The sequence below is a fragment of the Sminthopsis crassicaudata genome, chromosome 6 (assembly GCF_048593235.1).
Source record: "Sminthopsis crassicaudata isolate SCR6 chromosome 6, ASM4859323v1, whole genome shotgun sequence".
In the NCBI taxonomy this organism is placed as follows: Eukaryota; Metazoa; Chordata; class Mammalia; order Dasyuromorphia; family Dasyuridae; genus Sminthopsis; species Sminthopsis crassicaudata.
The window spans coordinates 255,682,967-255,706,590 of NC_133622.1; the positions used below are offsets into that span (position 1 = coordinate 255,682,967).

General features: G+C 57.5%; 1 protein-coding gene across 1 annotated transcript; it reads left to right on the plus strand.

The window, feature by feature from the left end:
- The first annotated feature begins 5,680 nt into the window (after nucleotides 1-5,680).
- Nucleotides 5,681-23,504, plus strand: LOC141547608 (uncharacterized). The gene is made up of 10 exons (XM_074275995.1): nucleotides 5,681-7,182; nucleotides 16,806-17,274; nucleotides 18,662-18,846; nucleotides 19,375-19,467; nucleotides 19,625-19,687; nucleotides 20,074-20,307; nucleotides 21,596-21,702; nucleotides 22,047-22,140; nucleotides 22,671-22,889; nucleotides 23,097-23,504. The coding sequence occupies exons 1-10, from the start codon at nucleotides 6,352-6,354 to the stop codon at nucleotides 23,358-23,360; spliced, it is 2,559 nt and encodes an 852-aa protein (XP_074132096.1). The 5' UTR covers nucleotides 5,681-6,351; the 3' UTR covers nucleotides 23,361-23,504.
- Nucleotides 23,505-23,624: the final 120 nt, after the last annotated feature.

The window sequence follows — 23,624 nt, forward strand, 5'->3', positions numbered from 1 at the left end:
CCCCCTCCCCCACCCGGCCTGCCCCTTTCTCCATCCCCTGGGGCAGCCATCATCTCCAGGGCCGGCCTCACTTTTACTTCCCCAGATTTGAGGGCAGGGGGCGTTTGCTGACCGGTTCTGCCCTCCGCTCCCCATGTGGGTGAGGGCGGGGGCGCCCAGCCCGAGGAGCCCCGGGCACTGCCAGGGAGCCCCGGGGAAGGGGACCGAGAGCTCAGTGCGAACATTCACGTTCAAAGCCGGCCGTGGGCACTTAGGACTCTGTAGTTTCTTTTGGGAGAATAGCTGGAAACCGGTTTTTATTGAGGTGTTGGTACAAAAGCCTTAGAACCCAGGGGAACAAGAAGCGGGAAAAGAAAAGCCGGTTTTGGGGACCGCGTCCGAGGGGCCGCGTCGGGGTGACTGGGGAGAAAAAGCGCCCGCGCAGTTTTCTTAGCCAAGGGGCTGGCGTCTGGCAGTCACAGGCCCCCCTCCCTTGCCCAGGACTCCCGGGGCCGACATCCCGGCGTTCCCTGGGGCCAGGCGCAGGCGGACCGTCCTCACTCCAAGGCTCCCTCTCCGTTTGACAGCTGAGGCGCGGGGGCAAGCGGATCTGCCCAGGGTCTCCCGACTAAGGGGCCAGCGGCCGGGGCTCCGGACTCCCCTCCTCCCCACGCCTGGGGCTGCGGGACCGACACCTCTCTGGCTCGGAGAGCCCCGGCCGGGAGCCTCCACCCAGCCGCCCCCGTCGCAGGTCACCGGCTTCTGGACGGAACCGCCGGCTGGACATCACTGAGCAAACTCGGGCAAACTGACCTGCGGCTCGGCACCTGGACGGGCCCGGCCAAGGGAAGGCCCAGGTGCCCCAGGAGCTCCTTTGGAGGCCGGTGGCCGGCTCTTTTCTCTCCTGGGAACCTTCCCCGCACCACACCCCAACACGCCCCCCTCGGGAAGCATGTGGAGCTCAGCAGGGCAGAGCCCCCCCCCCCCGCCTCAGGCTCCTCTCTCACCTAGCCCGCGGCCCGACTGTGAGCACCCAGAGACCTCCCCCCCAAGCCAGAGGCGGGCAGATGGAGGCCAAAGGGAGCACACAGATGGCAGAGTGGCCGATGGGGGGGGCACGCAGGGGAGCAGGAGGAGCCCTCACCTGCATCTGCAGGAAGAGAACGTTCGGCAGCTCGAGGTCCCAGTTGGCGGTGTCTCCCCTCACCACCAGCGTGAGCAGCCTGAAAACCAAAGAAGTTTGTTGGGACTCCACAGAAACAGGGGGACGGCCCCCGATGGCGGCCCCCCTCACCTCTGCACGAAGGCGTTGGTCATCTCCAGGAGCCCGTGCGTCCGGGGCTGGTAGCTGGCTACAAGGTCACACTGGAGATCGGCCCGGATCCTCAGAATCTGATTCAGCTGCGAGAGACGGGGGGGATGGGAGGCTGACAGTAAGGGGGACATGGGAGGCTGGCAGCGAGGAGATCATGGAGCAAGCACAGCCTCTGTGCCTCATCCTCGGGGCCGCCTCCAATCAGAACCCAGCTCTGGACTATCCGGGCATGGATAAATGGAGCCCAGGGTTGGCGTCTCCCCCTTTACTCCCCAGCAAAGGGGATTCTGCTGTGCATTCTTTGGGCTCCCCACTGATCTAGAGCCCAGAGAGTCCTCGCCCGGTTCCCCCAAGCTGAGTCCGTGCTTCTGTGCACTTCCACCTGGAGCGCCCCCTCCCGCACTCCCGAGGCCGGCCTGAGCAGCCGGGCCCCCCTTTTGGCCCCCACATCTGGCCCCTGAGAGCCCAGACCCCAGGCCGAGCACCTGCCGGACGAAGTCGCCGCTCTGGGTGCAGACGATCCTCTCCGGGAAGCCGAAGCGGTACACCAGCTTGAGCACCTGCTCGGCCGTCTCCTCGGGGGAGCAGGTCTTCATGGGGGCGACCTCCACCCAGCGCGTGTAGTGGTCCACGACCACGAAGATGAAGCAGGCTCCCCGGGGCGTCTGCTCCATGGGCCCCACCAGCTGGAGGCCCACCAAGTGGAAGAGGCCCCGGGCCTGGGGGCGAAGGGCGCGGTCAGGAGAAGAGCTGCAGCCCAGCCGGGCTCATCTGAAGCTCTGGTGCTCAGAATGCTGGTTCGGACAAGGCCGATACCCAGAGAGCCCGTGGCTCAGCATCCGGCCTTGTCGCTGGGCACAGCCTGCCCGCCATCCTGGCAGTGCCCACCCCCAGGGCCCCGCCTTTCCTTTACCCAGATGCCCGTGCTGACGGTAATCCACAAGGATTTGCAGGCTGATGGGCACAAAGGGAAACCCTCACCTCGACCCGGGGAGGGCCCAAGTGAAGAACCAGAACTCACCCTCCTCATCCCCTCCCCTCCCAGAATCCCCTCCGGGGCCCAGCTGCCACTGGCCCAGTCCAGTCCAGTCCTTCCGGGTGGACGTCTGATGGGGCACCGAATGCCCCCTCGCTGGAGAAGGGGGTAAACAGCGTACCTGGGCCGCCAGGGCTTCTTTCTTGGGGACCACCGCAGCTGGGGGCAGGAGTCGCAGGGGCGGCGAGACGGACGGCCTCCCCCTGAGCCGAGCCGCCAGGGGCACTGCCTGCTTATACTTCTTAGCTTTGACCTGGGACCCAGTGGGAGGTGTCTGTGGGAGACTCCAAGAAAGACCGTCTCTCCCCCCAGCCCCTCAGACCTCCCCCCCAAGCTCTGACCACAGGCCCCCCCGCCCTTACCCTGGCACTCCGGGCTTCCTGCTTTGCTAACTTGTCTCTCTGGCACTTCTTACACTCCTTCACCTGGGGATGGGAGAGCCCGAGCTGAAGCAGGGGGGGCCAGGAGGAAAGCCCCCAGCTCCTGACCTCCCCTCCCCCCCCAGCCGTCACTCGTATCCTGGACCCTTCTTATGGGCCCCTTCCCACGTCCCCACCAATCTTAAACAAAACCAGCCGACCTCCCCGGGGGGAGATGCCACGGCCAAAGGAGGGATGGGGGGGGGAGTCTGCGGCCCCACCCATTAGTGGTCATGGGACACAGGACAAGAGCTAGTGAGCCCTAAAGTACCTAGGGGCCCAACCCCCCCACATCCCCAATGGGAAAGCACCAAAGCCCAATGAACAAGCACCTATTAAGTGCTTGCTGTATGCCCCGTGGCGGGAACAACAGACCAAAAAACCCCACAGCCAATCAAAGATCAATTAGCCCTCAAGGGCAAAGGCCAGGCTGGTGGTCAAGGCTGCATCCATGATTGACAGGAGGTGGCTTGGGGGGGGAGGTGGGGATGCTGTAGTTGGCCCCTTGAGGGACAGCAAAGTTGTCCCCCGGGATGGAAGGAGGCAGGGCAGGGTTCAGAAGGGACCCTGGGGGAACCTGGGCTTCCCAAAGGTGGAGCTGCCCAGCTCGGCGCTGCCAGGGAGGGGCCGGGGCAGTGAGGTGACCGTGTGTGTCAGAGCAGGGCATGGAGGACAGAGTGGGTAGGGAGCCTAGAAAGGGAGGCTGGGAGCAGGCCGGCCCCGTGGAAGGGTTGGGATCGCCCGCAGCTCCTCGGAGCCTCCATGCATCCCTCCCTGCCCCGGGCGCCCCCTGCGGCACCGTCCCTTTCCCGCAGCTCCCCCTGCTCTCTCTGGCTCAGTCTCTCGGTTTCCCCATCAGTAAGTGGGGACCCCACCGCCACCACTTCCGGGGCGTCCCTCACCCACTGCCGGGCGTGCAGCGTGATCCTGGGCCAGTAGTAGGACTTGGTGATGTTGATGCCCGTGGCCCGGATGCCGTGGTGCCGCTCCTCCGAGACCACGTGAGCCTCCTCAAAGGCTTTCCGCTTCTTCTCCGGGGTGAAGAGGACTCTCTGGAACTTGCCTTTGCCCTGGTAGTACAGCACGCCGCCTGGGAGCAAGCGGGCCCAAGAACTGCTCGGGGCCCCGCCCCCTCCCTCCCTGGGGCTCAGCGGAAGCCTTTGGGTGAGGCCCCTCCAGCACCAGAAAGTGCTGATCCAGGCCCACCTCTCCCTCCCAATATGGAGCCCTCCCTGCCTCCAGCTCCAGCTGCCGCCCTCCAGCCGTTTTCAGTCCTGTTCCATCTCTGTGGCAAAGACATTGCCACAATTCCCTTCTCCGCCCATTTTACAGACGAGGAAACTGAGGCAAACGGGGTTAAGCGCCCAGGGTCCCATAGTTAGGAAGGGTCTGAGACGGATATGAACCAGGAAGAGGAGTCGTCCTGACTCCTGCCATTCAACCAAGAAGGCCCCCAGTCTTTGGGGTTTTACTTCCCCAGTCCTCCTGCCTAAAGGATGGCTTCCACACAGGTGGGCAGAACGGCCTTCCTCTCCCATCCTTCCTGCCCTTTAAGGCTCCTTCCCACAAGCACCCCCTCTCCCCAAAAGCTACCCCGCCTTCCCCAGCCAGGCCACGCCCCCCCAACCCCTAGGAGGTGACTGAAGGCGCCAGACAGGAGGACACCCGGGCCCCCTCCCCCAGCCCAGCCCCGGGAAACCAAGACCCGGCACGCCCCAGGTTTGGGGACAGGGATGGGAGCTGGAGCCCTGAGGCCCCCGAGGAGCTCGAGACCCGAGGCAGGGAGGCCCATGAGCCCCGGGCAGCTAGTCACACAGTGCTCAAGATCCCGGGCCCAGGGGCTTGGCTGAAGTCTAGCACAGCTCCCCGGGGCCAGGGGCTGCAGGGCGGCTAGGCACCCGGCCGGAAGTGACACTGACCTTCCAGGACAAAATTGGAGTTCCGGCTGAGCTTTCTTTTGACCGAAGGGGTCGGGGACGAGGTCATCCTCAAAAGCTCCATAGTGCCGACCTGTCCGAGAAAACAGCTAAGCCATTCTGGCCGGAGCAGGGAGGAGAACCCGCCAAGGCGGAGAACTGCTGCCCAGACAGAAGCCCCCCCCCCCCCTCTCCCAGGGCAGAGGTTTGCCAGCCTGGCAGGGGCCGGCATGCGCTGGGATGGAGGAAGTCAGAGTAGAAGCTCCCCCTCCAGGAGCGAATCCCTCCACTTCCCTGGGGACAATTCCAGGCTAGGGGAAGTTTATGGGGAGCAGGATTCGAATTCAAAAGCAAATCCTCCCCCGGCAGGGAAAAGCTCAGAGGACCGAGCGCCGGAGCTAAAATCCCATCAGCACGGCGGGGATCCCCTGGGGCCGGGTCAGAAAGCAGGAGGAGGCCCGCAGCCTTCTCGGGCGGGCTGGGGGGGCATTCAGGGGATTACCGCCAGGGATCCGCAGCCCCCTCCCTCCCGGCCCAACTCACACCCCGAGGGCAGCGGCCTCCCAAGTTGCGCCTCTAGGAGCAGCTTCAATCTCCGGCCTCGGTTCCTCTCAGCCTAAGGACTCTGGAGGCTTTAGCCGCTCTCCCCACCCCCACCCTCCCCAAGGAGAGCCTCACTTTAAAGCTGGAACTCGGGCAGGGGCGGGTAACTTCCCAGAGGTCCCAGCTAATCCGCGTTGGAGCAAGTCCAGAAACCCGGGGCTCTAAGCTCCCTCGGGAGCACAGCCAACCAATCAGCGAGCTCCCTGAGTCCCGGGCCCGGCCTGCCCTCCGCCGCTTCCAGTCCCGCGGCCAAAATGCAACCGGCTCGGGAGGCGGGGCCTGGGAGGAGGCGGGGCCTGGGAGGAAGCTCCAGAGGCCGCCCCAGGCATCCTGGCCCAGTCACTCCACCAGCCTCAGTTTCCTCATAAATGAACCGGAGAAGGAAGTGGCAAAGAATCTCTGTCCAGAAAACTCCCCACGGGGCCAAGAAAAGCCGGACCCCGGAGCCCACTTCTCCCTGCTTGCACGTGGTCCCCCTTGGGCTGGGGGGCTACCCGAGGAAGGGGACCGAGCTTAGCAGTGTCTTAGAAGGCGCTCACTAAGTGTCCCTGACTGACTAAATGAGGCCGGAGCTGCGGGAGACACGGGCAAGAGTCGGGCACTCGTGCCATTCCCCCAGCCGTCTTGCACACGGATGCGCGTGCACACGCAAACATCGCCGGGTTTGGCGTTCTCCCAGTAGGCGGAGCGGGGGCCACAGGTGGTGGAGCGACCCGTAACTAGCCCCAGGCGGCCTGGTCACCTGCGTCCGAATTGCACCGGAAGCACGCCATTACCTGCTTCTCCCCCTCCCCTCCTTTCCTCACCTCCCATCCATTCCCCTCCCCAGGCTCCACCCCCAACAGGCCCCGCCCCCCAGCCGGTCCTCCGGGATAAGACGCGGGGTCAGAAGGTTGCAATCGGGAATCGGGGCAGCGGAGGGGTGAGCCGGACCCGGGATGCCGGAGGGAGTTCTGTGAGGGCCGGGATCAGATCGCGGGGTGGGGGTGGAGACTAGGTGTGAGGAGGCCCCGCCCACAGAAGTGAGCCTGGAGAGGAGACCTTGCTCCGGTCCTCTCCCTTCCTACTTCTAGGCCGGGAATCATGGCAGGCGCGGGGACTGTGAAGTCCTCCTCCAGCTCCTTCCACCTGCCCGAGACGGACCAGCTCCCTCGCAGTAGCCCAAAGGCAAGTGTGCTAGTCAGACCGGGCGCCCCGGGCCCAGAGCGGCCTAAACGGGCCGCCTTCCTCCAAGAACCCGAGCGTCCCGGGCCCAGGGGGGCCCAGAGGGGCCGCTTTCTCCAAGAACCCGGGCCCAGGGGGGCCCAGACAGGCTGCTTCCTCCAAGAACCCGAACGTCCCGGGCCCAGGGGGGCCCAGAGGGGCCGCTTCCTCCAAGAACCCGAGCGTCCCGAGCCCAGGGGGGCCCAGACCGGCCGCTTCCCCCAAGAACCCGGGCCCAGGGGGGCCCAGAGGTTCCGCTTTCTCCAAGAAACTGGGCCCACGGGGGCCCAGACAAGCCGCTTCCTCCAAGAACCCGAGAACCCCGGGCCCACGGGGGCCCAGAGGGGCCGCTTCCTCCAAGAACCCGAGCGTCCCGAGCCCAGGGGAGCCCAGACACGCCACTTGCCTCAAATACCTGAGCGTCCCGGGCCCAGGGGAGCCCAGACGGGCCGCTTCCTCCAAGAACCCGAACGTCCCGGGTCCACGGGGGCCCAGACGGGCCGCTTCCCCCAAGAACCCGGGCCCAGGGAGGCCCAGACGGAGCGCTTCCTCCAAGTACCTGAGCGTCCCGGGCCCAGGGGAGCCCAGAGCGGACGCTTCCCCCAAGAACCCGGGCTCACGGGGGCCCAGACGGGCCGCTTCCTCCAAGTACCTGAGCGCTCCGCGCTCAGACGGGCCCAGACGGACCAGCTTCCTCGAAGCAGCCCAGAGGTGAGTGTGCTAGTTAGACTGGGCGCCCCGGCCCCGGACGGCCCCAGGCGGCCCTAGCTGGCGCGCTTCCGCCAAACCACTGAGCGCTCGGGGCCTAGACGCGCCTGCTTCCTAGCAGTTACCCCGAGGGCAGTGTGCGGGGCTGGGACCCTGGGGGAGGCCGTCTGTAGCGTGGGAGTGTTTTTCCCCTCCCTCTCCCTCCCCCCTCCCCGCTGCTTTTCAGGCGTCTCCCCCACCCCTCCGCTGTGCAGTCACGGGGGGGGGGGGGGGGGGGGGGTTCAAGCCTGGCCCGCCGAGAGGCAGCGCACGAGACTGACTGGGCTCCTCGGGAGCCTTAGCCTTGGCTTTCTCTGCCCCGCCCCCAGCTTTGGGACTCCTTTGCAGCCGCCGAACTGGGAGCAGGGGAACTTGGGAGGGAAGGAAATGGGAGCTGCAAAATGGACTTGGCCTGCAGTCCAAGGGGAGGAGTCCTGGGGTCTTTAGTGAGAACCTCCTAAGGGGCTGCCCGGGGTCCTCCGTGCTTGTTCTGGGGTCCCCGGGGGGCCTGGATGAGCCTGAAATGCTCTTCCGCCGGGGCCGCTGGGAGCTCCACCTTCCTTCAACCTCCTCTTCTCCTTTTTGGAGTCCCTCCGGGAGAGTGTCTGCAGTTGGATTTGAACTCAGGGCCAGGCCTGGGCATTCCCCGTCCACATCTCTGCCCCGTTTCCCCTGTTCCCTCCCCTCCATGCTGCCAAAAAGCTGCCCCTTTCCCACCCAAGCCCAGGCACCCCTAGGAAAGGTGTTTATTATTATAGGAATCCGGGGGAGAGAAAACTCCGAAGGAAAGGGGCAAACACACCCCAAAGTTCCCCTAGCCTGGCCTGACTGGCGGTCTGCCTCCATGGGCCTTTTCCTGGGCATAGATATTTCTAGCCAGAGGCTGGGGACTGCCTTGAAAGGAATTTTATTCAGCATTTATTCCTTTCCCTGTGCCTGGCTCCGGGGTTCAAGCTTTCATTGCAAGTGGCATTCCTGGGCGGGATTCTGTCAAAAGTGATTCCCACTGAGAGGAGGAGAGGGGCTTCCGAGCCGCTTCCAGGGCCTTTTCTTTCCGGTTCTGGCACTGGCAGAGTCTCCTCCTCTTTAAAAATCTCCCACAAAGTCCATGTAAACATAATTCTAGCTTGTTACTACAATCAGCAGCTCAGATAATGAGCCGGCTCCAACCTTACCAGCACTAAAGGGAACACCACTAGTCCCGATTAATTTACATTTTAGGTTGACAAATTCAAATAGCAACTGAAAAAAAATTTAAAAAATTCTCAGCCCCAAGTTAGAATTTGGCACATATATAACTAGCTAATCTTGTTATAACTGTTACAAGCAACTGGAAAGTGACTAAGTCTTAGTTTAACTATTGAAACCAGAGCAGAGATAATCCTCGATCAATCAATTAATCAACATGTATTTTATGAAATATATTTTATAATCTTGTATTGATTGGGGAAGGAATGCATGCATTAAGTATCAAAGGGCATTGCTTAAAAATATTCCTAAATCTTTTCTATTTCAGTGGGATTAAGACCCAATTTGAAATTTCTTTGTCAAAACACAGCCCTTTGCTTTCTTTTTTAAAATTATTATTATACCTTTATTTACAAGGTGCATGGGTATGCATGGGTAATTTTTCAGCATTGACAATTGCAAAACTCTGTTCCAATTTTCCCCTCCTTCTCCCCACCCCCTCCCCCAGATGGCAGGTAGATCAATACATGTTAAATATGTTAAATACAATATATGTATACATGTCCAACAGTTATTTTACAGCTCTTTACTTTCAACTTTACACTATCAGTGCAAACAAATTCCAACTTTCTTTACTCATTCACCCATCTTTAATTTTTCTTATTTACTCCTACAGGATTACTCTTTCTTTCTTCTGTTTACTCAGTTTCTCTAGTTCTTTTTGGTTCTTTAATGGTTACAGATGCAACAATTCCTACCAATTTCTTTAACTTCTTTGGGCAATCAATTAGTTACAATCATTGTTTTGTTTTTATAAGTGACAGGCAAATAGACTCAAACAACTCAGCCCAACAAGCTCCTCATTTTAGGGTGTCTCAGATTTTCAAAGGCAGGATGATTTTAGAGAAGAAACTATCTTTTTTCTCAAAATTAATCTCTCTTATGCTAGAAAAAACATTCATCCAGTTATTTTGGCAGTGTCCGAGGGATGCGGGTGAAGCACAGGAAGTTAAGGGGAATTGTGTCACTGGAAAACTGGAAGAAATTATACTTTTCTGAAGGACTCAGATGTAACTTTTTGTCTATTTCTTTTCAAATCACTCAAAATGAAGTCCATTTATTTTGTTCTATAAATAATTTGCAAGTTCTGCTTTTCCCTTCCAGAATCTCAGTATTTTATAGCTTTATAAACTATATGCTCACTTTATTCTGATCTTTTCTAAGCACTCTGTCCTAGTTGTTTATGTTAATTTTTCTATTTTATGTATAGACATAGACATATTTCTCTATCTGTCTACATCTATATATAATCTATCTATAGACAGATAGACAGTTTTATATATATATATATATATATATATATATATATATATATATATTCTTCAATTGTACCTTCAATAATTCTTTCCCTAACTTACAACCTCATTATACAATTTGGACTTATTTTCACTAACCAATTAATTTCAACACATGTTTTTCTGTGTTTTTTATTTACCTAAACAATGGATTTAAACTTCAATGCTGTCACTGAATTTCACCTGCCTTCAGTTGCTTTCTGATTTCAAAATAAGTTTTCTTTTTCTGGGAGCACCTTCAATCAATGTCCCAATCACGATATATTTGGTGCTTTCAGGTTGGTTGTTTAAAAACAGTAAACATAGGAGATAAAATGAATTCCAAATCTACCCACTTTTATCCTTTTCTTATTCCTTATTCTGCCTTCTAGTAATAAATATTCTGCAGTGGGCCAGAACTCTGGACAAATGTACTTGAAACAAGGTGTTTAACTCAGTGGAATTGATGAGATGATGGTTCTCATATATAGTCAGTGCTCAGCGTGGTGATGTCATGGTTCTCTAGTTCTCATATATAGTCAGTGCTCAGCGTGGTGATGTCATGGTTCTCTAGTTCTCATATATAGTCAGTGCTCAGCGTGGTGATGTCATGGTTCTCTAGTTCCCATATAGACTCAGTGCTCAGCGTGGTGATGTCATGGTTCTCTAGTCCCCATCTATACTCAGCATGGTGATGTCATGGCTCTCTAGTCCCCATATAGACTCAGTACTCAGCATGGTGACGTCATAGTTCTCTAGTCCCCATATAGACTCAGTACTCAGCATGGTGACGTCATGGTTCTCTAGTTCCCATATAGACTCAGTACTCAGCGTGGTGATGTCATGGCTCTCTAGTCCCCATATAGACTCAGTACTCAGCGTGGTGATGTCATGGTTCTCTAGTTCCCATCTATACTCAGTACTCAGCATGGTGATGTCATGGTTCTCTAGTCCCCATCTATACTCAGCATGGTGATGTCATGGCTCTCTAGTCCCCATATAGACTCAGTACTCAGCATGGTGACGTCATAGTTCTCTAGTCCCCATATAGACTCAGTACTCAGCGTGGTGATGTCATGGCTCTCTAGTCCCCATATAGACTCAGTACTCAGCGTGGTGATGTCATGGTTCTCTAGTTCCCATCTATACTCAGTACTCAGCATGGTGATGTCATGGCTCTCTAGTTCCCATATAGACTCAGTACTCAGCGTGGTGATGTCATGGTTCTCTAGTTCCCATATAGACTCAGTACTCAGCGTGGTGATGTCATGGTTCTCTAGTCCCCATATATACTCAGTACTCAGCGTGGTGACGTCATAGTTCTCTAGTCCCCATATATAGTCAGTACTCAGCGTGGTGACGTCATGGTTCTCTAGTTCCCATATATAGTCAGTACTCAGCGTGGTGACGTCATAGTTCTCTAGTCCCCATATATACTCAGTACTCAGCGTGGTGACGTCATAGTTCTCTAGTCCCCATATAGACTCAGTACTCAGCATGGTGACGTCATAGTTCTCTAGTCCCCATATATACTCAGTACTCAGCGTGGTGATGTCATGGTTCTCTAGTTCCCATATATAGTCAGTACTCAGCGTGGTGATGTCATGGTTCTCTAGTCCCCATCTATACTCAGTACTCAGTATTGTGATGTCATGGTTCTCTAGTCCCCATATAGACTCAGTACTCAGCATGGTGATGTCATGGCTCTCTAGTTCCCATATAGACTCAGTGCTCAGCATGGTGATGTCATGGTTCTCTAGTTCCCATCTATACTCAGTGCTCAGCGTGGTGATATCATGGTTCTCTAGTTCCCATATAGACTCAGTACTCAGCATGGTGATGTCATGGTTCTCTAGTTCCCATCTATACTCAGTGCTCAGCGTGGTGATATCATGGTTCTCTAGTTCCCATATACACTCATTGCTCAGCGTGGTGATGTCATGGTTCTCTAGTCCCCATATAGACTCAGTACTCAGCGTGGTGATGTCATGGTTCTCTAGTCCCCATATAGACTCAGTACTCAGCATGGTGATGTCATGGCTCTCTAGTTCCCATATAGACTCAGTGCTCAGCATGGTGATGTCATGGTTCTCTAGTTCCCATCTATACTCAGTGCTCAGCGTGGTGATATCATGGTTCTCTAGTTCCCATATATACTCAGTGCTCAGCGTGGTGACGTCATGGTTCTCTAGTTCCCATCTATACTCAGTACTCAGCGTGGTGATGTCATGGTTCTCTAGTTCCCATATAGACTCAGTGCTCAGCGTGGTGACGTCATGGTTCTCTAGTTCCCATATAGACTCAGTGCTCAGCGTGGTGATGTCATGGTTCTCTAGTTCCCATATAGACTCAGTGCTCAGCGTGGTGATGTCATGGTTCTCTAGTTCCCATATAGACTCAGTGCTCAGCGTGGTGATGTCATGGTTCTCTAGTTCTCATATATACTCAGTGCTCAGCGTGGTGATGTCATGGTTCTCTAGTCCCCATATAGACTCAGTGCTCAGCGTGGTGATGTCATGGTTCTCTAGTTCCCATATAGACTCAGTGCTCAGCGTGGTGATGTCATGGTTCTCTAGTTCCCATATAGACTCAGTGCTCAGCGTGGTGATGTCATGGTTCTCTAGTTCCCATATAGACTCAGTGCTCAGCGTGGTGACGTCATGGTTCTCTAGTTCCCATATAGACTCAGTACTCAGCGTGGTGACGTCATGGTTCTCTAGTTCCCATATATACTCAGTACTCAGGGTGGTGACGTCATGGTTCTCTAGTTCCCATATCGACTCAGTGCTCAGCATGGTGATGTCATGGTTCTCTAGTCCCCATATATACTCAGTACTCAGGGTGGTGACGTCATGGTTCTCTAGTTCCCATATCGACTCAGTGCTCAGCATGGTGATGTCATGGTTCTCTAGTCCCCATATAGACTCAGTGCTCAGCGTGGTGATGTCATGGTTCTCTAGTTCCCATATAGACTCAGTACTCAGCGTGGTGATGTCATGGTTCTCTAGTTCCCATATAGACTCAGTACTCAGCGTGGTGATGTCATGGTTCTCTAGTCCCCATATATACTCAGTACTCAGCGTGGTGACGTCATAGTTCTCTAGTCCCCATATAGACTCAGTACTCAGCATGGTGACGTCATAGTTCTCTAGTCCCCATATATACTCAGTACTCAGCGTGGTGATGTCATGGTTCTCTAGTTCCCATATATAGTCAGTACTCAGCGTGGTGATGTCATGGTTCTCTAGTCCCCATATAGACTCAGTACTCAGCATGGTGATGTCATGGCTCTCTAGTCCCCATCTATACTCAGTACTCAGCATGGTGATATCATGGTTCTCTAGTTCCCATATAGACTCAGTGCTCAGCATGGTGATGTCATGGTTCTCTAGTTCCCATCTATACTCAGTGCTCAGCGTGGTGATATCATGGTTCTCTAGTTCCCATATATACTCAGTGCTCAGCGTGGTGACGTCATGGTTCTCTAGTTCCCATCTATACTCAGTACTCAGCGTGGTGATGTCATGGTTCTCTAGTTCCCATATAGACTCAGTACTCAGCATGGTGATGTCATGGTTCTCTAGTTCCCATATAGACTCAGTGCTCAGCGTGGTGATGTCATGGTTCTCTAGTTCCCATATAGACTCAGTACTCAGCGTGGTGATGTCATGGTTCTCTAGTTCCCATATAGACTCAGTGCTCAGCGTGGTGATGTCATGGTTCTCTAGTTCCCATAAATACTCAGTACTCAGCATGGTGATGTCATGGTTCTCTAGTTCCCATATATACTCAGTGCTCAGCGTGGTGATGTCATGGTTCTCTAGTTCCCATATAGACTCAGTGCTCAGCATGGTGATGTCATGGTTCTCTAGTTCCCATCTATACTCAGTGCTCAGCGTGGTGATGTCATGGTTCTCTAGTCCCCATATAGACTCAGTGCTCAGCGTGGTGATGTCATGGTTCTCTAGTTCCCATATAGACTCAGTGCTCAGCGTGGTGACGTCATGGTTCTCTAGTTCCCATATAGACTCAGTACTCAGCGTGGTGATGTCATGGTTCTCTAGTTCCCATCTATACTCAGTACTCAGCATGGTGATGTCATGGCTCTCTAGTCCCCATATAGACTCAGTACTCAGCATGGTGACGTCATAGTTCTCTAGTCCCCATATAGACTCAGTACTCAGCGATGATGTCATGGCTCTCTAGTCCCCATATATACTCAGTACTCAGCGTGGTGATGTCATGGTTCTCTAGTTCCCATGTATACTCAGTGCTCAGCATGGTGACGTCATGGTTCTCTAGTTCCCATATAGACTCAGTACTCAGCATGGTGATGTCATGGTTCTCTACTTCCCATATAGACTCAGTACTCAGCACAGTGACGTCATGGTTCTCTAGTTCACACATGCTCAGTACTCAGCGTGGTGATGTCATGGTTCTCTACTTCCCATATAGACTCAGTACTCAGCGTGGTGATGTCATGGCTCTCTAGTCCCCATATACACTCAGTGCTCAGCGTGGTGATGTCATGGTTCTCTAGTTCACACATGCTCAGTATGTTGTAATTACATAAGGTATATATGGGCTGGGAGGGACTGGACGAGAGACATTCCACCTCTGACCAGCCTTCTGGTGGCTCTCCTGCCTCCTGCTCCTCCACCTAAACACTCCCGTCCGAGGACCCCCAGAGCTGTAGCCCGAACGTTACAATATTCCTTGCTAGAACAAATTTATCCCAACTTAAGTACAGTTGTTACACAGGGTGTTTACTTGGTGTGATTGATGAGATAATGTTCTCTACTTAACCTACACTTAGTGCCTTACTGTGATGTAATGGTTCTACAGTTGGCACATGCTCAGTGGGCTGTAGTGATGTAATGGAACTGAGGTGTTTAAGGTTTGAGAGGACTGTGAGCTGGAGTCTCAGACCCACTTGCAGCTAGGGGGCGCAGTGGCTAGAGCACCAGCCCTGAAGTCAGGAGGATCTGAGTTCAAATCTGGTCTCAGACACTGAACACTTCCTGGCTGTGTGACCCTGGGCCAGTCGCTGTCCCTACTGAAAGAGCTGTTGAAATTCCATTTTTCTTGGCTTTTTGCCAAAGTTTAACCACAAGAAGGAAAACTGAACATGATGAAGAATTTAGAAATTAATAATTTACTTATTTAGAAATACCGATTGTTCTAAATGGACAGATCCAGTAAAATTCCAAAACTTTCCACGCTTTGGCCAAAACAATCCCTTAAGCCCTTTGTATTCTCAGACCCAACTTTCCCCGATTTAATGGCTTCCATCACCTTCCATCCCTGGGAGTACTACCCGGCCTAATTGGGAGCCTTTAGGATGCATTGCTCCCCTTCAGCCTGACCCCACCTGTCCTGCAAGGGTCCGCACCAGGAGTTCCCCAGGGCCTCCCAGGGGCTGCTCCTTCTGCAGCCCTGGAGATTCCCTGGCTCCTGTGAAGCAAGGGCAGCGATTCCCATGGCCTGAGAGCGGCCATGGATTCAGGGATTTGTTTGGACCAATCTCCGAGTCCCCGAGCCCAGGACTTCCACAGAAAATGGCTTCTCCGATTTCCGGCTTTTTCTTCCCGCTGTCTGAATGCTCCTTCTGATCCCTCCTTCCGGGGCCGGTGGATCCCAGCCCCGCCCCCTGAGCCTTATTGTCGGGGAGCCATTGGGGCTCCCTACTCCCTGGAGGCCGCCAAGGCTAATGAAATCAACTGCTCCAGACTGTCTGTCCCCATGTCCCTGGGGCTGGGGAGGACCCAGAGGAACAGATTAGCCCCTTCGAATTCCCTCTGAGGAAACAGGCTCCCCAGAACCCCATTTAGGAAAAGTTCAGTATTGGGGTCTGGTGCCAAAAGCCCCGCCCCCTCAGCCCCATCTCCAGACTGCTGGACCCATTCAATTCTCAGCTCCAAACCGCCTGGGCCCTTCCCCCTCCCCCCCAGCTAGTGCCTTTAGGGGGAGGGGGAGGAACTGCTCCATAAACCCTGGGAGCACTTACCAGGGGCTTCCTTGCTGAGTCTCCCCCTTTACCCCGGGAGTCCCTGGAGGATGGGGGGGCTTTGGTTTTGCCTGTCTTGGTATCCCCAGCTGAGCACTGTGCCTGGCACACAGTAGGTGCCTAATATGTGCTGATTGCCAGGCACAGAACTCATTTCTAGATAACTACAGATAGTCCAGTTGGATGGGTACATGGATGCCCTTCCCAGGTAGACTGTAGTGTTCTGGCTGGCTTTCCGGGGGTCTCTGGACACCCTTCCTTTCAGCTGAGTAATCACCACGAGATTCGCCAGATCCTTTGTCTCCTTGCCCGGCGCCTCCGGAGCGTGTTCCCGTGGGAGGCAGGAGGGCCAGGGCGCGCTGTCTCAGCCCGAGAGCTCGTGCCGGCCTCTGCCCGTGCCGGCCTCTGCCCGTGCCGGCCTCTGCCCGTCCCCCTCGAGGTCTGACTCTGGCCTCTAAAATCCTCCGGTACAATCAAATCCATTCCTCCCCCCGAGTTGTAAGCCAATCACTAAGTCACTAGGGAACCATTAAGATGAAATCACTCATACTGAACGAGAGAACCGTTATCTCATCAACTCCACTGAGTTGATCCTGGTTTCAGAGTTCTGGCCCATGACGGTAGATGACCCCTGCCCTTCCCAGGTAGATGACCCCTGCCCTTCCCAGGTAGATGACCCCTGCCCTTCCCAGGTAGATGACCCCTGCCCTTCCCAGGTAGATGACCCCTGCCCTTCCCAGGGAGATGACCCCTGCCCTTCCCCGTCCATCCGCACAAAGCCGGGGCTGCGGCCTCCAGTTTAAATCCCACCCTCAGCAGTTGCTGGAACAGCCTTTGCCCGCCGAGCCCCAGTTTCCTCTCGGCTGATTGGGGTTACCGTTGCTGGTCCCGTGGGGCAGATAAGCGCCCCCCTCCTCCCGAAGCTGGGCTTGGGGGAATCTTGTTCAGTGAAAGCAAAGCTCTGGGTCCTATGTCATTTTCACGGGAGGGCGGGCTGAGGGGGAGGGGCACGGGTGGGGCTGGCGGACCTTAGCAGTTCTGTCTCTGTCTCCCTCCAGAGTCCCGAGTGCCCGCCCATGGGCCCAGAGGTGCAGGCCGGGGAGCTGGGGAGCCTGGCTCCTGTACGGGCTGCCCAGGTGCCGGGCGCCCCAGGTCTGGCCTTTCCAGGGGCCGCCCAGGTGCTAGGTGCTCTGGGTCTAAGCTCCCCGGGGGCAGCCCAGGTACCAGGCGTGCCAGGTCTGGGCTCCCCGGGGGCCGCCCAGGTGCTAGGTGCTCTGGGTCTAAGCTCCCCGGGGGCTGCCCAGGTACCAGGCGTGCCAGGTCTGGGCTCCCCGGGGGCAGCCCAGGTACCGAGCGCTCCAAGTCTGGGCTCCCCAGGGGCCGCCCAGCTGCCGGGTGCTCTGGGTCTGGGCTCCCCAGGGGCCGCCCAGGTGCCGGGCGCACCGAGTCTGGGCTCCCCGGGACCGGCCTGTGGGGACGCCCTTCCAGAGGCAGGATCTTCCCTGAAGACGAGGCATTCTGCGAAAGGTGGGTGTCTCTACGGACTTTTTGGGCAGACGCGGCTGCGGGAGCTCAGCCGAGGGAGGCCCCCAAATCGGACCGTTAGCCCCCGCTGGCGCCGGCCTGGCACCTTCAGGTGTTGGGCCACCGGGAGAGGGGATGGCCAACAGGAAGGGGATGGATTTCTGCAAAGTGGGAAGGGTCCCTTGTGGAGAGGAGACCTCCCGATAGAGCGCCCTGCACGAGGGGAGCCCCACAAAGGGGGGCGCAGGTGCTGAGGCTCAGAGCTGAGACCCCCAGCCCTGGCTCTGGCAGAGAGCTGCCTGGGAGCTCCCACAGAGCATCTCTGCCCTGGAGCCAGGGGCCCGCAGACCCCTCCGCCCTCCTTGCTGTGGGCGACTGGGACCCTCTATGCCAAGTCTTGGCCTTGCCCTGGGGCATCCACACCGGGATCCCCGCTTTCCACCGTGGACAATCAGGGGAAGAGGGCGTGAGTGACCCGGGGCCAGTCCAGAGGAAGAGTGGGAGAGATGCCTCGGGCCAAGTGGCAGGGGGGGCCTCTGGGCATGGGTACGAGCCCTGGAAAGGGAGGGATGGCTCAGGCCTGCCAGGGGACAAGCCCAGCAAGGCCGGGATTCGGAGTCCGGCCCCGGCTTGGGACAGTTTGGGGCCAAAGGCCCGGAGTCTGGAGCCTCTCTGGCTTCCTCCCTTGTCCGTCCCAGCTTTGGTCCTCCCCTGTCTCCCTGCTGCCGGCTCAAATCCAGCCTCGGACTCTGTGACTCTGGAAAAGTCACTTGGTCTGGTTTGCCTCAGTTTCCCCGTTTGTAGCATGAGCTGGAGAAGGAAAGGCAAAGCTCTCCGATGCTTGCTGGGCCCAGCAGAGGGCGGACGGCGGTCCCTGCAGGAGCCCCCTCTTGCCTTCTCCCTCCTTGCCATCCTTCAGTCCGGCCTCCGGAGAAGAGGGGCCTTCTTGCCGACGCCCTCCCTGATGCTCTCAGCACCAGGCCCTCCCTGATTCCTGCCCCCAGCCCACATCTCCTCCCTCTGTCGGCCCAGGCTGCCTGCTACCCCCCCCCCCCGCCCCGGAGACCCCGGGGGTCACTCGCCTGTCCCCAGAGCTGGCACGCAAAGCTAGTTTTCAACACTGCAGAGCCCGGAGCTGGGGCCATCCCTCCTCCCCAGACGCCAGTGGTCCTCCACATGTGGCGCTCCCACGTCCTGACCTCGTCCCATTGCCTTACGGGGCTTTTAAACTTCATTCATTTGTTTTAGGTTCTGCTCGGTCCATGGGAGCCGAAGCCACAGGCTGGGCAGGAGGGGCAGGGACGGGAGGCGAGCAGGAGGAGGGGCCCGCGGTGGGCGGGGGGCCGAGGCGGGCCGCAGGACGGCAGCCCGCCCGTTCTTTCTCCCCTAGAAGACACCTTCAATGGCCGGGGGAGACATCGGAACCAGAAGTTTCTGTTCCTCGAGGTGGAGAAGAAGAAGGCCTTTTGGGAGACCCACGTGGTGCAGCACAGGCACTACGGCGCGCGGACCACCTGCGCCCACCTCAGGAAGAAGTACTACTGGCCGGGCATGGCCCTCGACGTCAAGAAGTGGGTAGGAGCGGGCGCGGGGAGGACGGGCAGCCGGTTGGCACAGGGGCGTCCCGGTCTTGGCCAGGCCGCTCCCCTCGTGAGTCCAGCAGCTGGCTCGTGGGTGACCCAAATGGAAGGTGACCAGCCCTAGAGAAGCGCTTGAGGGGCTGGGCCTGGGCCGCCCAGGGAGCCCCTCCCTCTGGGGATTCCATCCAGCTTGACCTTTCCCTGGTTGGGGAGACCCGGTGGGCCCAGCCTGCCGTGGGCAGGGCCTGTGTCCGTCAGGAAGATGGGTGGGGGGTGGGGAGGGGTGCTGCCCAGAGGGGTGACCTCAGCTGGGGCCCTCAAGTTCACTTTACCCCTCTGTACGATGGGTACCAGGGAAGGTTGCTGTGGGGCAAGCCCCTTGTGGATCACTGACTGCCCGGTCTGCGCAAGTCCTTGCAACGTGAATGGAAAGTGCCCACGAGAGCGGGGTTGCAGGTCAGGGGTCGCCAGCCCCTCCTGCCTCTGGGCGGACCCATAAGCTCTGTGCTCTCCTCTCCCCCAGGTCAAGATGTGCAGGAAATGCCTAGACAAAAGCATAAGGACCGCCGCCCACGATGCCCTGGTAGATGCCCTCAGCGGGGAGCACGGCGAGATGGTGAGAGCCTTCGGCAGGGGCCCCGCGGGGCAGGTGGCTGGGACTGGGGCCGAGAGCGTCGGGAACCTTCTTAGCCTCCTGGAAGTCGGGGCGTGGCGGGGTTTGTCCCCCTCTCTTGCCCAGCTGGCCTCATTCACTGCTTCCCCTTGGTTTGAAGGAAGCCGGATCGCAGCAATCGCCTCAAGGGGACAGCAGGATGGATCACGTCCCGCTGGCCCAGGTACTGGGGGGCGGGGGGGGGTCCGATTCCTGGTTTGACCCCAGAGCTGGGGTTGGTCATTTTTAGTTGTTCTTTTCCCATCAGCAGAAGTTGCACGTTCCCTCCCTCAAGGAGGGAGACCCAAAGCATCCCCACAGGGCGCTCTCTCCCCTGGCTGCCACTTCTGTGCCCGGGTGGGGCCGGGGGATCTTTACCTCCTTGGGGCCAGTTCAGGGGAGCGAGGGTCCATCACCGTGCCCCCCCCCTCACCCAGGCTTCTCTCTTTGGTGCCCCTGGTGCCCAGGCTTCCTGCCCCCATCCCACGAGGCTCCCCTGGGCTCTCCCTGAGCATTTCCTTGTGCTCGTCGGGCCCCAGGCAAGCCCGGGCTCTCCTCCCCCTCCCGCAGGAGCAAGGGCTCTTCACCTTTGTCAGCTTGCAGCTCCTGGGGCCCCTGCAGCAGACGCCCCGGGGATTCTGCTTCGCCTTCGTGGCCGTGGACTACTTCACCAAGTGGGTGCGCGCCGCGCCCATGCGTTCCTGCTCCGTCAGGGAGACCAGCGCGCAGATCCTGGAGCTGGTGAAGCGCTTCGGCTTGCCGGAAGGGATCATCAGCACGGCGTCGAGCAGTTTCATCCTCCAGGTACGAAGGCGCCCTCGTGGCCCCAAGTGGCCCGCGTACGGGCCGGGCTCCGGGGAGCAGGAAGTGAGGTCCTGGCGCTTAGCGCCACAGCTCAGCCGGACGCCGGGCTGGGGGGACAGAGACCCTCAGGGCCCCGAGCGTTCTCCTGGGAGTCCCTGTTTGCCTCCGTCTCCCCTGGATGGGAGGGGGGTGCGATGGGGGAAACCGGGGCTGGATTGCAACACCCTGACCAGGCCAGCTGGGCGTGGGGTGCTCAGCATGAAAGAGGCAGTAAAGCGCAGTGTGCAGGGAGCGGCGGACAGGAGCAGTGTACGGTGCTAGAGGCGGCTGGGGACTGGCAGGGCGGCCTCAGGAAGGGGCATCCTCTCCGGGCAGTACCAGGCCCCCACCGCACACTCGTTCTTGCCATACAATTGTCCTCCTGGGCACTCGCAGCTCTGAGATGACCGCGTTCACTTTTCTGTGAAATAATACCCGCTGACAAAACGTTCCGCCACCTGCCGGGGACGGGCGTTCCTCTGAGTTTCTGATTCTCGACCCCCACAAAAAGGGACGCTTTAACACTTGGGTCTACGTAGGCCCCTTTGCTTTTCTGTCTTAGGAAATAACAGGTCCAGGCTGAGCCTGGTGCATCACTGGATCAACAAGATACGGACTTTAAGGCCTGAGGGCAGAGGTGGCTCTAGATTGCTTTCCAAAGTGACCACAGCTCCACCAACCACGCAGCCGTGTTCCTCGTGGCCTCTCCAACAACTTGCATTTTCATTTTTTGTCCTCTTGAGCAATCCCACTGGAACCTGAAAATTCTTTGTTCTTGCAGTTCTTAATTATTCGTGCTTTTGTGTATTTTGGGGGGTGGGGTGTTTTGTTTTGGGTTTTTCAGTTGCTTTTTGTTTTTAAATACAGATTTTGAGAACTTACTTTATTTTTCCCCTAAAAGCTTCCTTGCAGAATTGACTAGAAACAAAGGAGAGAACGTGGTTCCCTGCCCTTGTGGAGTCCAAGACCTCCCTGGGGACTGAAACTAACAGAAGTTAGCTAGCTAGCACCCCCAGATATCCTAACAGCATGTTCAGTTGCCTTGTACATAAGGGAGTAAGTTCCCCATCATCCAAGGAATCCAAGAGATTAGATTTTCTTTTGGATCGAGGGGAGATCCCTTGAAACTGGAATGGCCCCCGCCTCTCATGACTGGAGCTTCTGCCCTTCCGCCTCAAACCCCAGAATGGCCAGAGCTTCCTTGGCCCCTCACTTCTGATTAATTGGGGTTTTGGTCTTATTCTTTCAGATAAACACATTTTTGAAAATGGCTTTAAAAATGCAAAACAGCCTGGTTGTTAAATACAATCCCCAAACAGATGGGTGCCTGAGAAGCATCAGGTCCTTTGTGACTAGGTGAGTCACCCCGGGATGCGGTGGCCAGGCTGGGGGGCCCAGTGGTCTGCGCAGCTTCTCCCTGTCACCTCCCCTTAGATCCTGGAGGGCCCCGAGGAGCGGGTAGCCACCTATGTGGGCCATGGTGGGCGTGCCCACCCGGATGGAGCTGCCCGTGTGCCCGTGCTGCCCACGTAAGCGAGACATGATGGCATTCCCATCCAGATGGAGCTGCCCATGTTGTCCATCTAAGTGGGCCATGGCGGGCGTGCCCATCCAGACAAAGGTGCCCGTGGTCCCGGGAGGGCCCGCACTGAGCCCTGGTTGTAGACAGGACGCAGCTCTTTGGGCCCCTCACATTTCAGGATCCTTTCTCTGGTGCTGACCATGAACCCAACGGACTGGGACCACCACCTGCATAAGATTTTGTTCCTCCACAACCTGTGTTCGGACTACTTCGTAAGTGCTGGGCTGGCGAGGCCGGCCTCCGCCCCTGGTGGGGACATGCTCTGGGCTAAGGACCACTCAGCTGGTCAGGGGGACGGCCTTGGGAAGGAGGAGGTGTGAGTGTGGGGCTGGAGGCAGGTCTTGGGGTCCCTTTGGGAGCATTCCTGAGCCAGCCTGGCTCTGTTCTGGGCCCTGTGACCTCTGCCCTCAATCATCATTTGTCACGCTTCCCAGACACCTCCTAGCTGGGCGAATCACTTGATGGTGCTTCCCTCAGTTTCCTCATCTGTAAAATGGGCTGGAAAAGGAAATGGCCAACCCCTTCAGTGTCTCTGTCAAGAAAGCCCCAAATGGGGCCATGGACAGTCAGACAACTGGAAACTATTGAACAAAAACTGGGGGAAAACGGAGGGGTCCGGTTGTGGGACTGCGGCCGGGACGACGTGATCAGTAGAGGTGGATGTCGGGGCGGGGCCGGAGTGCGGGCTGGGTCCAGGGGACCCAGGCCTGACCCACCGACCTCGACCCGTCTCCGTCTCTAGGAGGAAGAAGACGAGGGTGACCTGAGGAAGTTCCATGTGGAAACACCAGCAGCTGTCTGGTCCCCACCCCCACAGCTCCCAGAACCCCCACAACTCCCAGAACCCCCACAGCCCTCCCCAGAAAGCCAGAGCGACCCCCCGGCAAAAGCCGGAGGCGAGGACACCTGTCTGTATTGTTGCCAGCTCCCGGACGAGGGGGACAGTGATGTGTTTGCTGTGGTGAGTGGGCCGTGGCCACGCCGGGAGCCAGCCGGGGCCCCGAGGAAGAGCAGACCCTGGCACTGGTCCTGGCTCTGGGTGGGAGGGCTTGTGGACCCCGCAGGGAAGAGCCAGGCCAGGGCTTAGCTGATTCACTGGGAAGGAAAGGGGGATGCCCCTGCCACCTACCACCCCCACTCACCCGTGGACCTTGTCCCATCCCCCCAGGTCCAGTGTGACAAATGCCCAGCGTGGGTCCACGAGCAGTGTGTGTGGAGGCATCTTGGACGGGTGGACCCCAACATTAGCTTCCGCTGCAAAACCTGCCTCTTAGCAGTTGGGGCACAGCCAGAACCCCAAACCTCCAGGGCTCTGGGAGTGGGGGACAGCGGGGCAGGCAGCGTGGGGCCTTCGGGGGGACCGGGCCCTCAACATGACCCAGGTGTGCCCAGCCATCAGCTTCCCACCTTCCAAGTAGCTGGCGGGCCCTGAGGTGGCATTGGTGCCAGGGACGGGCAGGTGCACCGGCTGCTGCTGGGACTGGCAAAGTTGCTCCCGCCACCAGTGCCCGTTTGGTCTCCTCGTTGATATTCAACATCTGATTGTTCTCAGTTTCACATAAAACCGTTTTTCACATTTGTTTTTGAAACTCCGAGCTCCGGATTCTCCAGCCTGGAGGGCCCAAAGGGCCTCTGTGGCTTCTGGGAAACCCACCCGTTTTCCCTCTGGTTTCCATGAAGCTGGGACGGTAGAAAA